Below are 14,663 nucleotides of genomic sequence, written 5' to 3'. Positions count from 1 at the left end.
TTGTATACTTCAGCTCTTGATTAAGGTAAACAAACTCAAGGAAATTTTGTTGGAAGATCAGGAGATGGAACCTTAAAGGTCTGAGCTCTTGCTGTGGCAGATTAATTTTCCTGTGCCTCAGGTTCTCCTCTTCTGTCAGTACCAACCTCAAAAGTTTGGTTTGAGGGTACATGAGATAATACCTAGAAAGCACTTTGAAAAGTACCTGGAACAGGGTTAATCAGTAAATGCCTGCTGCTGTCGCTTTTATTAAGAACACCCCAGGCCAGAATGGTTCCAACTGGGCAGGTATCACTGGCTGACACGAAGTAAATACACAGCATGGGAAGTGGTCCCACATGGACACAGCTTCTGGTCCTGCTCTAAGAGAGAGAGATGCAAATGACTCACGATCTTCCCACAGAGGTACCAGTATATCCAAATGTATGGGGTATCCCTGAGAGAATGACCCCTCTGGTATGCTGCAGACTTGAGGAACTACAACAGGAGGTCCCATCTGGGAGAATCAGTCACCATGTCAGAAACCCTTCTAGTCTTCTACATACATCATGGGGCTCAAAATCAACTAGCTGGAACCTAAGAACTGTCCATACTTTGAAAAGAACATTTTAAAACTAATTTCCAGAGACAAAACATGCTGTAAAGAGGTCAAAGGCTTTGTGAGCAAACCAGCTGGAGCTCCAGTTCTAGAGCTGGACCTGCTAATAAGCCTTACCTTCACTGTAACACTCTCTGTAACCCTTGGTACTTTACCTTCCTCATCAACACAGAAACAGAAGGGAGGGAGAATAATATTTCACTGGACTGTTGTGAGGTTTAAATGTAGTATGGGGTGGGGTGGGGGGGGGGGGTGGCGGGAAGCACCAAGCATGGAGATTGGAACTTGGCAAGCAGTCAACTGGTGCTGGTTCCCCTTGTCTGCCCAGAGCTGGGCCATGGCCTGGGGCAAGGTGGACGGCTCTCAGAACTGAAAGGCTCTAAGTCTTGGGTTGCTCCCTGCCTCCCCATCCCTCCCAGACCAGCTCTTAGAGCCCCTCCTCACCTTCCCAGCCCCAGACTGCTACTAAATTGATGAAGCTAAAAGGATTTGATCACGTCGGTATATTTATATGTAAATACAAAACTGTATCGCTGTAAGATACTGAATATGAACATTACAATTATTTTCTGAATCTGACTCAGTCCATTGACATTAAATACAAAATGAAAAGATTGTAAAAATAAGAATATATACATTCAAAGAGCTTATTACAGTATAAAATTTTTGAGGTCTGATCAGCTGCCAACCTCATCTGTGATGGGGGAAAAATTTTAGGGGCTCCTGGGGTTTTCTTGGGAATGTGGAATACTGGGGACTCTTGGCCCCATCCCTGGCATATTGGGCTTGGTAGGCCAGGAGCAGACAGAGACAGGTAGGGTGAATGGGGGGAAAACAGTGAGTGTAGGGGACTGTTTCACCCAGACAGGGGTTAAGTTTTTTATTGACACAGAACCCACCAAGCCTGAGCTCCAGGGTCTGGCAGGCTAGTAGGCAGGAAAGAGATGGGCGTCTGAGTAGACAGGGCCAAGCTGCACAAGAAAAAGAACCTTCCAGCAAGAGAGAAAGGGGCCCCAGCTCAATCCTTCAGGGAGGGAGCTTCAGCTCCTTTCTCTCACACCTGGGCTCCCTCTCTTTCCTTCTAAGACTTCGTACCGATTGCTTTTGGCTCTCGCTGCTCAGTGAATTCATCTCTGCCCAGATCCCCATCCCTTAGAAAGAGGGAGAGGGGACAGACGGTCTGGAATCACAGTGGAGGTCTACTCCCAAAACTGGCAAAGTAAACAGAGAAAACTCATTAGATAAGGGCAATCCATGCTGAATTAAACCAGTGTCACCACAAACCAGTATTCCTGGTTCCAACAGGCAGCATCCTGGAGAGATAGAAGTCATTATGTAAGGATGAGGGCCTGTGGCAGGAGCACGGAGAGTGGATGTGTGTGTCCTCCTCTTCCACCACTCTGTGGTCTGACAACAGGAGACACGATCCCCCAACCCCAGCTAGTCCAGGATAAACAGTAGAACCAAGAAGCAAGGAGTCCTGAACTGCAACAAGAAGCCCCAGGAACTTCTACAAAGGAGTATCTCTGTGTATATGTATTTATAGAATACGACCATATTATCACATACAATATATATTATATACACACGTACATATGGACTCATACACATAAGTGCACATACACACACACGCACACACACAGAATGACAGAAAAGACTGGAATACACGCCCTAGGTATAAACGTGCTTGGCACTCGGGGGACGTTCTCTAGAATATGTAACTTGGTCAAGCTCTCTGGGAAGGAGGTCAATCTCTCTGGGATGCTCACCAAACCTCCCCATCAAATCCTAGCAAAGGGAAGGAATGGAAAGAGATCTTGAGAAGGAGAATGGCATTGGGAAAGAGGGGAGGGAGGTTCCTTCCCCACTTACCTCGGGGCCCCTGGCAAATATCGATAGCCACAATTTGGTTTTAATAAGGCACAGTTCGATAGCAGGTGCTAGGAATTAAGAACAAATTGCTGCTGGCCCTTTCCAGTGGCAATTTCACCATATCTATCTAGCCAAAGGGAAAGGCTGCCTTGCGTGCACGCGTGCGCCGGGAGACACAAGAAAGAGGTTGGTCCATGGCTTCAGCGTAACTGATGGCAACCTATAGGCTCAGCGGTGTCCAGGGTAGTTTAAGGAAGGCTGGCCAACAGACAGGAGGCTCGTGGGACAGTTACTGACCCTCCATGGCCAGGAGGTTGTGGCTGGGGGGCACCATGCCCTCCCTCTCTGCAAACTCCAGGATTGCCTTGTAGCAGAAATAGTACTGCTCAGGGGTCTGGATGCTGAAGGCCCTCTGGGTCCTCATGCGGGACACTGTCTGGAACACATTAAGGGTGCCAAGCTCCTCCAGCTGTGCCAGGCAGATGTCCAGTGAGCAGAAGGTACCTGAAGGAAGGAAGGAAGTGGTCACACCTGATCTACCTCTCCTCTTTTCCTCCCTCTACCAAATAACCCAGGCAGGACTGGATGAATGAATTCAATGGCAAGGTACCTTATGGCAGGTGGCCAGTTGGCCTTAGGCCTGAGAAGACTCAAGGAGGAGTCACAGGGAGTGCTGAAGGCCAGAGAAATGAGAAGGCCTCTTGTTTCCCAGGGCATCTCTGAGGGTAACAGGATGAGTAGGTGGGAAGCAGGACTTCTACTTCAATCCCAGGCACAGAGAATGACAGCACTCCCCCACCTGCCTTGCTTCCACATCTGGGCCCCAATTTTCAGACTCTACAACTTCTCCACAGAGACCTAACACAAACCTATTCTTCTTGACTTTCTCCCAAAGGAACCTCTGAGCTAGAAGGCCACAGTCCCTGCAATCTTCATCCCCTTAAGGCAAAAGCTGCTAACTGGTTCCAGAATGGAGAGCATGGCCCAGGGTGGGGACCTCCCCGGGCAGGAGGATGGGAAGAGAGCAATAGCCCAGATCAGTTCTCTGGGACACCCAGGTGACTGTGATGGGATCAGAAGATGGAATCATGTTGATCGGATGTATTAAGCATCAACCCCTAGAGGACCTGGCTCATGAACTGTACATTCTGGCCAGTACACCGAGCACTAGGGATACTAAAAGGACATTAAAGAGGAATTTTTTTCATGGCAATTCACCACCAACGGATCAAAGACTCACATTCTAGCAACTAAGAGCTTTGCTATTCCTCCCCCACCCTTAGCACCTTTGGATGCTCCAAGAGCTGCATCCAGTGCGTTACCTGTCCGGCCAATGCCCGCACTGCAATGGACCACAATGGGTGGCTCAGGGCATTGCCCTTTGGCGCGCACTCCCATGCTGCTGACAGCCAACCTCTGCTGGTTCCTGACGGCCCTCAAGAAATCAATGAGGGAAGCTGCCGAGGAAGGGACACCATAATCTGGCCAGCTCAGGAACTGAAAGTGGGTCACCTGGCGCTTCTGCCGTTCCTTGGACGGAAAAAGAAGCAAAAGTTAATGAGGTCATTGCTCTGTGCCCCTGACTACCTTTGGCTTTTCCAGATTCTCAGCCCTCTGGAGTTCCCTCCATCAAGGTTGCTAACACTCTCAACTTTCTCCACAATTGCTTCTCTGCAAACCCAAAGGGAAGATTAACTGTTTGGAGAGGGCAGAATTCCTCTATTAAAGGATCCAGACTTCTTATGTTATAAAAAGTTTCATTCCTAAGTAATGCCACTATGTGTTGAGACAATATGGCTATTTTGGCTCTGAGCTGAATATCCTAATCCTGCTTCCAGAAGAATGGAAGCCACTTCTAAGCTCTCTGGAATCCTGCCTATTCCCTTTGGAGATTTTCTTTATAGTAAACGTTTTCCCCCAGTTTCAAGAGAGTGAGAAGATAAAATTTACCTCTGTGTTGTGAATTTCTAGTGTTGTTTTCTTATAATGGGTCATATTCTCCACGCCTAGATTGGTCACGGTGAGGAAGCCAAATCGGATCCGAGAGTCTTTTTCTAAAGGCCAGTATTGGCCACACTTTCTCCTGCCGCCCTCCTCAAAGCTGAAGACACAGAGAGAAAAATAAGCCTCCATCCTTCTTCTCCACAGCAGTAAGCTTGTTCGCCCGTGAACCTGCTGTACCCCTAGGCAGAAATGTCATCTCTTGCACTGCTTCTGTCTGTTTATCCCCTTGCTTCTTGGCAGAAAAAGAAAACCTTCCTCGTAGACAACAGCTTAATTTTCTGCATGTACCCATTAAGCAAACATTTACTGAGTACCAGTTACATCCATTTGGTCCCTTTCCTGATACCTCCTGGTACTCCACACATACTTGGCATAAATACTGGGTGGACAAAGACAGACAGTAGAGAAACTAGGGTGGGCCAGACTGAACTCTGCCCTGTGCCTCAGTTACTGTTCATTCTGTTCCCCAGTGAGAGCCTTGGCTGACAGAGGACTGGGAAAGGCATGCATGGTTCCAGGGATGCCAACAGAAGGTTTATGTAAAGGCCTAAAGTCCGCCCTCACTACTCGTCAGTGGCTCCACAGTACCCCAAGGGGCACTTCCTCCACTACCTCCTCTCCAAGTCAAAGGTGGCTTGTAACAATGCCATGAGGAAGGGATCTAAGCAAACATTCTCATGCATTTTTTTCTCCTCATCCAAAATGGGTTATAATAATCATCATAATAATGATACTAATGAAACAGTAGTTCCTGAATTTTGGCAGATATGCACAACATTTCAAAACTATTCCTTTCATCAAGAGCTTCCTGCAGACCTATTACGTTTTACATCTCCTTTCGGTAAGTTCTCCTCTAGATGCAAATATGAACCAGAATAAAACTGGTCCAAAGGAGCAGGGAAAGGGAGAACTATGGGGAACTGGTAATTCAGAAGCCAGGAAGACAGCTGACCTTTATAAGTAGAAAGGAGGCTAAAAGTGGCCTGCCCCATGTGTTTCCCAGTGCTTCCTCTAGTAAGTAGTTAAGGCCAGGACCTAAGGATAGGCTGTACCTCACACAAGGTCACCAGAGCCAAGGATTAAAGCTCTAACAAGTTAGATCTACCAACTTCCACCATACCCTGGCTCTGTTAGCCCTGGGTCAGCTGAGGAAAAGTTCAAACTCTTTGCCATGGCTTAGAAACCCTCCCTGTTTCTAAGAGCTAAACTCCCCTCTATAATCACCCATACGTGGGGGTTGGGGGGTGGGTAGAAAAGAAGGGCAATCAGTAGGAAAGGGATGAACTCACCGGGTGGTCATGACAATCACCAAGACTTTTTGCTCCCATACCATTAGCCAGAAATCTCGGTAGGTATTCTCCAAAGGGCCTACAATGGAAGAACAAAACAAGGAACATAACCCTGGCAAGCACTTCTTTCCTCCTCAGGCTCTTCTGTTTTTTCCCAGATACTAACTCCAAAGCACATATGCTGTCTCCCTGCCTTTTTGACTACATCCCTGCTATTCAGGGTGGGGCTTGGGCAAGCAGGAGAGAGTGCCAGAAATGCACACTCTGCATTTGAACACAATCCCCAGGTAAAGCTGTAGGTAGGCTACCATTTAAGAAGCACTGTTACATAGCCTCTTCCAGCCTCATTGTCAGGGCCTCAGCTACCACATCCAGCCTGACAGTGTCAACTGTGTACACGTCTCCAGCTGTTTCCACCCCATCTAAGCCTTATAATCACCAGCTGCCTACCTAACCATTCCCCGTCCAGGTGCCATCATCCGATTTCCTCAGACCCTGGATGTCTGCAATCCAGTGTCCTTCAAAGTTAGCTTTCTCTCTACACTTTCTCAACTCTGCTAACAGTACTGCATTCTTAAATCATTCAGTTTCAAAAAGTTGGAAAGTCCAACTCTGACTCATTTCTTTCATCTCCCAGAAGCAGTCACCAAGTCCTAGATAATTTTTGCCTTTGGAATTTTTTGACTTTTATCTTTTTGTCCTCCTACCGAAATTCACTGTCATAAGGACTACATCATTTTTTTTTCTAAGTTCCTATAATATCATTTTGGTTTACTTTTCTCAAGAGGAATTTCTCTTCCAGTCTTTTCTGGATATCTCTGCCAGTTTTGCTTCATCACAATATAGACACACATGCTCACTTCTGCCTTTATTCCTTTGTTCATGCTCTCTGTTTCACCTCTACTGCCACTGACTTTCTACCCATTTTTTCTCCCTCCTCCTAGTTTTTTTGAGATATAGTCAGCATGCAGCACTGTGTAAGTTTAAGGTATAGGAAGCATAATGATTTGACTTAAGTATATCATGACATGATTACCACAGAAAGTTTAGGGAACACCCATCATTTCACATAGATACAAAATTTAAAAAGAAAAAAACACACACTTTTTCCTCATCATGAGAACTCAGGTTTTATTTTAACTTTTAGGTATAACACACAACAGTGTTAATTATATTTATCATACTGCACATTGCATCCCCAGTACTTATTCAGCCTATACTGAATTTGTACCTTCTGACTGTCTTCATCCAATTTCCCCCTCCCCCAACCCCTGCCCCTGTAACCACAAATATAATCTCTTTTCCTATGAGTTTGTTTGTTTTGAAGTATAATTGGCCTACAACACTATGTTAGCTCCCAGTGCACAAGATGCTGATTCAGTATTCCTATACACTGCAAAATGATCACCATGCCACCCATTTTCAAATGCTGCATGCAGGTAAGCTAAGTCGCTTCAGTCATGTCTGACTCTGTCTGACCCTATGGACCGTAGTGCGCCAGGCTCCTCTGTCCATGGGATTCTCCAGGCAAGAACACTGGAGTGGGTTGCCACGTCCTTCTCCATTCAAGTCCTGCTTCTCCCCTAAATCTTTCTTTTAACACCACATTCTTTGTAGGGCTCCCTCTCCTCTCAGTTCTCGATGGCACAGCTGGATCAAAACAGCTTAACCATTTGATGTACATGGTCTCACATCAGGCATTTTACTTTGAGAGAAGCAATCATATCTCAGCCAAACGTGGTGCTGAGGGCAAGGGCCATGTCATCACTTCCCCTTTTAGAGTCAGAACCTGTACAGGGCTGGGTACTCAGCAGGAACTTTGAAGATGCTTGTCAGCCGATAACTCCCTTTCAATCAAGTGAGTAACGGCTCAGGATAATTCCTTATACTTTTCCAGTGCCTTTTCTGCCTTTACTTTCAGGGAAGCAGGGCAGTGCCATGGGTTGATTTGGTCCTGGAAGTCTGCTAATTTCACTGCCATTTTTGCTAAAGTCTGTTAGGAAGCACTAACATTTTATGATACTAGAATTCCCTCTGTGCAAAAGGGGACACTGCCAAAAGCATGTGAAGTCTTGAAAACAAGCTAAATGTTTAATAAGAGTTAAATTATGGCATACCCTAAATTTTAGCAGTCCATAAAGGTGATACTGTACCATCTGTATTTTTGCTATGGAAAGGTATTCACAAGATAACCATCAAAAGAAAAAAGAAGTAATGTATAGAAAACGCCTGTTTTGTTAGGTATTTTATATGTCCACATCTATTTGTATGCACAGAATGAGGTTCAGAAGGAGATGCTGCAAAATGCCAGCACTTTCTCTGAGTCTCAGGGTTATGAGTGATTTTCATCTTCCTTTTCCACAATGGACATGGCATTACTATAGCATGCATGTCAAGAAGATAATAAAAACAGCCTTTCCCTACCTCTGGCTCTTAGCCTTGTTCACACCTCACTGTTCTGCATCACAGTAGCTCTCATAGACTTTATTTTCCACATTCAAACCACTGGCAAAGCTGGTGTTGCCACACAGAGCGCCTGACAATACCACTCAAGACTCAGGCTGGACAGAGAAGGGTCATAATTTCCTCAGAAGCATAAGAGAGAGATTTAGAAGGGAAAGTTATACTTCCCCAGATTAGATTCTTTAACAGTAGATGTCTCTGAAGAAACAAAGTCAGCAGTTTATGCAGACGTGGGTGAAACAATCCACTAACCTGGCTTGTCTGTTTGAATCAAGCAGACATGTGCTCAAATCCTGGCTCTGCCACTTACTAGCTGTGTGATCCAAGGTCACTTAACCTTTTTGAGCTTCAGTTTGTTCATGGATTTATAAACCTTCCTTGCAGAGTCTCTATAATAATTAGATGGCAATTATATATCTAATATATTTAAAATAGATACTTTCATAAATAACAGTAGAACTATTATGAAAAAAAATCAGAATACAGAATATAGCCAAGAAGGTTAACCAGATATATCAAACCAACCCATTTTCCAGTCCTAACAGTGCTGATGCCTTCTAAATGATCAGTGTTTAACTCAAGAAATCTCTCTCATACTTCTGGATGAGTTTCCTCTCCCAGACAGGGCCTTCAGAGCCAACCTAAAGGATCCAATTCCTGCATAACTAACAACTCTAGGAGGTGCATTTGTCATCTAAACCAGAGAAAGGAGCACTCTGAGACCCCTAGAGCCAATCTTTACCCTCCAGAAGCCCACCCATGCCACAGACATCCTCCTCAACAAAGACATCTCCTTACTCTCAGGCAGATCACATCCTATTCTTTACCTGCCAGAAATCTTTCCTGATAGTTCTCTTATTTCTTCCTAAGGTCTTAAAGGACGCTTTCTGGAGGTAGTAGTGCCCCCTAAGGGAAAATAAGCCTGTGACCATCAGACCAATTAACAATGTACCATAAATCCAAAGGCCCTTTTCCTTCTCCCTCAATTTCTATTTTGAAAAATTTGAAACCTACAGAAAGTAAAAAAAAAATAAAAAAAGAAAGAAAAACCCACAGCACAATGTATGCATACTTTGGCTTGAAGGCTATCATTTTTAGCTATTATTTTACAAAGCCTTCTCTATATATACACAACACATATTTTCTTTTTTACTATTTAAAAATATGTTTCAGACATTATGACATTTCACTCCTAAATACCTGAACACGTATTTAGAACATTCTCCATAGAACAATATCATTATCACACTGCAGCAATTACACATTAATACAATAATCCTATCTAATATACAATCTCCAACTGTGCCAATATTTTGTCCTTAAAAATTATTTTTCCAAATTGAGTTATGGATGACACATGGCCTTCAGTTATCAATGTCTCTTTAGTCTCCTTTAATCCCTCCCCTCCCCCTTTCTTTCCCCCATGGCATTAACTTGAAAGAATCTAAGCCAATTCTCCAGCATGTTCCACAATCTGGATTTCTCAGGTTTGTTTCTCACGATCGGATTGATTCACTTAAAAACTGGCAACATACAACAAAGGTTACCTTGTGTAGTTCTCATTGTATCAGAATAGGAGGCATATATCTGTTTCTCCATTATTGGTGATACTAAGTGTGATCACTTGGTTAAGGAGGTACCGGCGAGATCTCTTGCTGGCCATACTCCACAATGGTCAAAGGCCCTTAAACCCATATGATGGCCTCTCTTATCCTCCTATGTTATGATTTCTTACCACCCTCTTTGAAGGAAACCAGGTATTCTTGAGACGGCAGAGAACAAGTCATTAGCAGTACTAGGGCCCACAAGAGCATTAACAGAAACTCCATCTGAAATCCTCCTAGAGCCCAATACTTCACTGTCAGACTTAGCAAAGACTATCCACATTAGAGGCCGCTGGTGTACTCTGTAATGGTACACAGACCAGCAAAAGTCTCTCAAGCCAGCAACACCCATTCACAGGCTGAATTCAATCTCTGGGAAGTCCACTGCCATTCCTTTATGTCCTACTCGACATAAAGACAATCTCACTAGCCAGTCAATTCTGATGTCCATCCCCCTGGGTCTGCAACACTAAGACTCAATCCAAAAACTTGTAATGTTGTGTGTTCAAATCTCTAGTTTATCTCTATGCAGTGAGTTTCTAGGCACATGTGATAAAGACACTCTACACCTCTCATCTGCCTTCTTCTAGAACCCTCAGTCTTTATGAAAGACCAAGATCTAGAGAAGGGAAAGGCTACCCACTCCAGTATTCTGGCCTAGAGAATTCCATGGGGTTGCAAAGAGTCGGACACGACTGAGTGACTTTCACTTTCACAAGATCTAAGGGCTGCAACATCACCTCAAGTTACCATTTCCTTTAAAAACTATGCTATCCCCTGGTGCAAACAATCACAGGCAGATGATACAAAATCAGTTTGTGAATGGCAGACTAACTTACCTTGTGTACCAATGTAAGCATTCTTCTGCTTGTAGCCATCCATGAAACTGGCATTGATGTAATCTGTCTAATGATAAAAAGGAAATATCATTGCAGTTGTGTGGAATATACCAATTGGGTACAAAAATGATGTACTAGGTTAATAAAACTCAAGGTATGGATTTTCTCTTCTTGTCAGGCAGTGAAGAAGTGAAAGGACCAATTTAAAACCTCACCTGCACAAATGTTAATGCAACAACTGGATATCCACATGCAGAAAAATCAAGCCTACCCTCTTACATCATACACAAAAACCTAACTCCAGGGAATTCCCTGGCAGTCCAGTGGTTAGAACTCTTGAGCTTTCATTGCTGTGGGCTTGGTTCAGTCCCTGGTCAAGGAATTAAGGTTCTGCAGGCCACACAGCACAGCCAAAAAAAAACCAAAACACCTAACTCCAAATGGATTGCAGACCTAATGTAAGAGCTAAAACTATAAAATCCTTAGAAGAAAACATAGTAATAAATGTTTGTGACCTTGGGTTAGGCAAAGCCTCCTTAGGTATGACATCAAAAACACAAGCAACAAAAGACAAAACCAGATAAATCAAACTACAGTAAAACAGAAAACTTTTGTGCTTCAAAGGATACCATCAAGAAAGTGAAAAAACAACCCACAGAATGTACACATTTTATAAGGGATTTGTAGCTAAACCATATAAAGAATTCTCACAAACAGTAAAAAGACAACTCAATTTTAAAATGGGCAAAGAATCAGAATAGCCATTTCTCCAAGAGAATATACAAATGGACAATGTGTACCTGAAAAGTTGCTCAACATCATTAGTCATGAGAGAAATGCAAATCAAATCCACAATGAGATAACACTTCACACCCACTAGAATGGCTACAGGTAAAAGATAATAATGAATACTGGCAAAAATGTGAGAAGAGACTGGAATCCTCATACATCACTAGTGGTAATATAAAATGGTGCAGTCACTTTAGAAAACAGTCTGACATTTCCTCAAAAGGTTAAATACTGAGCTACCATATGACCTGGAAATTCTAATCCCTAGGGAAATGAAAACATAGATCTACATAGAAAAACTCATATACAAATATTCATAGCAGCATCATTCATAGTAGCCAAAAAACAGAAACAACTCAATTGTTTATCAGCTAATGGAATGAATAAATAAAATGTGGTGTAGGGATTTCCCTGGTGGTCCAGTGGTTAAGAATTCACCTGCCAATGTAGGGGACCATGGGTTTGATCCCTGGTCTGGAAAGCTCCCACATGCCATGGGACAACTAAGCCCATGTGCCACAACCACTGAGCCCATGCTCCAAAACAAGAGAAACTACTGCAACGAGAAGCCTGTGCACTGCAACTAGAGAGCAGCCCCTGCTTGCTGAAACTAGAGAAAGCCCGAGTACAGCAACAAGGACCCAGCACAACCAAAAATAAACAAATGAATAAGTAAATATTTTTTAAATGTGTATACACACACACACACAATGGAATATTATTCAGCAATAAAAAAGAAATACTGATACATACTACAATATGAATGAATCTTGAAAACGTGCTAAGTGAGCGAAACCAGACATAAAGGGTCATGTATTGTATGACTCTATGTGAGATGTCCACAAAAGGCAAAAAGAGTACACAAATAGTAGATGTGCTTGGGAGAAATGGGGAGTGACTACCAAGGTGAGTTTCTTTTTTAGGTGATGAAAATGTTCTAAAGTTGATTGTGGTGATAGTTGCACAACTCTGAGACTATATCAAAAACCAATGACTTGTACACTTAAAAAGAGTGAACCGTATGGTGTGTGTATCTCAATAAAACTGCTATTTAAAAAAAAAAGTCCCTTAGGACTACAGCACTGCAGCTCAGAACCAAACCCAGAAGGGAGGCAAGCCAAGCAACCTGAGCAGGAACATCCTGTCCACGTGGTGACACACAAAAGGCAAAGTGTGACTGGAGAAGGAAGAAAGTTATACCTCACACCCAGGACCATCAACAGCATGGGCCAAACACCCAGGCTCTGTTACTGCCTAAATTAACACAAAGCAAAAGCCACACACCTTCGGAAGAGTCTCAATGAACAGCTCAGGATGCACTCTCTTCTGCGGGCCTTCTCCCATTTCCCAATGTCCTCTATTTATATCATTAGCCATCAGGGAAATTAAATAGGCTTAAATTTTTATTGTTTTTATTCTACCTCCTCACAAGATCACTGTCAACACTATTCAGTCCAAGCTGATAAAAAAAGCCAAACAGATGCAGCTACAGCCTCAAGTCACAATGTAACTAGTTGAGAACACCTAGCAGCTAGGATGGATGGATATTAGAGGACAGGAAGGGTTACAGGGCAAAAGTAAAGATGTTTCAACAGGAAACTAGGGGAAACTCATACTCCATTCCAAAGAGAGATCAAAAAGACCCCATCAACCCTTTCGCCGCTGTTTCCAACACTTGGAGGACAGTCTGAACTGTCAGTACGCCCACAGCCACCCTCAGAAAACAACTCTGAGGAATTCCCTGGGTGGTCCAGTGATTAGGACCTAGGGCTTTCACTGATGTGAGCCAGGTTCAATCCCTGATGAGGGAACTAAGATCGTGCAAGCTGTATGGCTCAACCACAAAAAGAAAACATCTCCATCTCATGGTCAAACCCATGTTATTTGGATGAATGTCCATTAGATAGTCAGTCTACCAACTTATCCTCCCACTGATTATTTAGTTGAGTTTCCTGCTCTTTTCTTCTCCCACAGCAACTGGTAGTGACCTCATACTAATAATACCAGTGCTCTACCCTGATTTGGACACCTTCACTAAGCTAATGGAACATGTGCAGTGGACCCAGCAAGCTAAAAGTCTCACTCACCCCAACCAGGCTTCTTAATCCAGGCCTCACCCACAGTCAGCCAAAGCCCATCCTCTGTTCTGCCTGGCACACTCAGATGGGACCCTAAAGGGCCCATGTGAGAAGGCATAGAAAAGTACAAATGATTTAGCTGGTACATGTCAATCAACACCATTGTATAAGTAATATATAAGCTGTCACGCTTGGAGTTACCTTCATGCTTTGAAAAGAAATGGCACTTCTTTAAAGGAGACTTATTTCTTTATAACTAAGGATACCAGTTTTTAGCATCCTTGTCTCTGAGAGCACTGGGAATTAAAACCAGCAATTTCAGAAGAATCATTAGATACTAAAAACTGAAAATGACCTCAGAGATAAAGTGCAGATTTGGGGGCAAACTGAAACAGCAGGAAGAACCAAAGCAGCACACACATTCTGTTATGGGCCAGGTTCAACAGAAATATAATATAAGTCCAGGTATATATAAATCTGCTAAACAATTCACTAACAAACTCGAATCCTCTACTTACTGTGGAAAAGAGCCTCTACCAATATTTGTAATGTGGAGAGGGAGTATTAACTCAAGTGATTATCTTCAGAATAATTACACGATGACTAGAATAGTCTCCTGGTACACTGGGGTTCACTCATTCACTCACAGATAATTTACTGAATGTCTGATACATGACAGGCACTGTTCTAGGTCTTGGAGACAGAGCAGTTAACAAGACAGATACATTCAGATATCTCTGACTCTAGAGCCTCAATTCAACTAAGACAAAACTCAGTAATACTGATGAATTTGTCTTCAATCAGGCAGACTCTCAGCTAATACCACTGCAGGAAAACCCTCTGTAAGGATCCTAGACAGGGTTATGAATTCAGTTTATGAATTGAAACAGTAGGGTCAAAGAGATTAAAACCATGATCCCACGGTCCTGACTCATATATCATATATGCCCAAATATAAAGCAATGATTTTCCTAAGAATTATCCTCCAGAAAAAAGAGGAAGGATATAACAAGTCCATATACTGCGTGTGACGTTAAGGGGCACTATTTAAACTCCTTTGCTGTCAACGGGAACCTCAATCAATGCTGTTTTTTGATGTGTATAAAGGTCACCAGACAGAACTGTTG

General features: G+C 43.3%; 1 protein-coding gene across 1 annotated transcript in view; it reads right to left on the bottom strand.

The window, feature by feature from the left end:
• Positions 1-1,248: 1,248 nt before the first annotated feature.
• PTPN9 (protein tyrosine phosphatase non-receptor type 9) overlaps positions 1,249-14,663 on the bottom strand; it is a 72,455-nt gene continuing 59,040 nt past the window's right edge. The window contains exons 9-13 of the mRNA XM_052659779.1: positions 10,670-10,736; positions 5,764-5,842; positions 4,421-4,571; positions 3,793-4,000; positions 1,249-2,974 (exon numbers count right to left, since the gene is read on the bottom strand). Coding sequence (XP_052515739.1) covers positions 2,760-2,974; positions 3,793-4,000; positions 4,421-4,571; positions 5,764-5,842; positions 10,670-10,736 — 720 coding nt within the window. The 3' untranslated portion in view covers positions 1,249-2,759. The remainder of the gene's footprint in view (positions 2,975-3,792; positions 4,001-4,420; positions 4,572-5,763; positions 5,843-10,669; positions 10,737-14,663) is intronic.

Source organism: Budorcas taxicolor, chromosome 21 (assembly GCF_023091745.1).
Source record: "Budorcas taxicolor isolate Tak-1 chromosome 21, Takin1.1, whole genome shotgun sequence".
Classification (NCBI taxonomy): domain Eukaryota; kingdom Metazoa; phylum Chordata; class Mammalia; order Artiodactyla; family Bovidae; genus Budorcas; species Budorcas taxicolor.
This window is presented reverse-complemented; position numbering and strand designations above follow the sequence as displayed.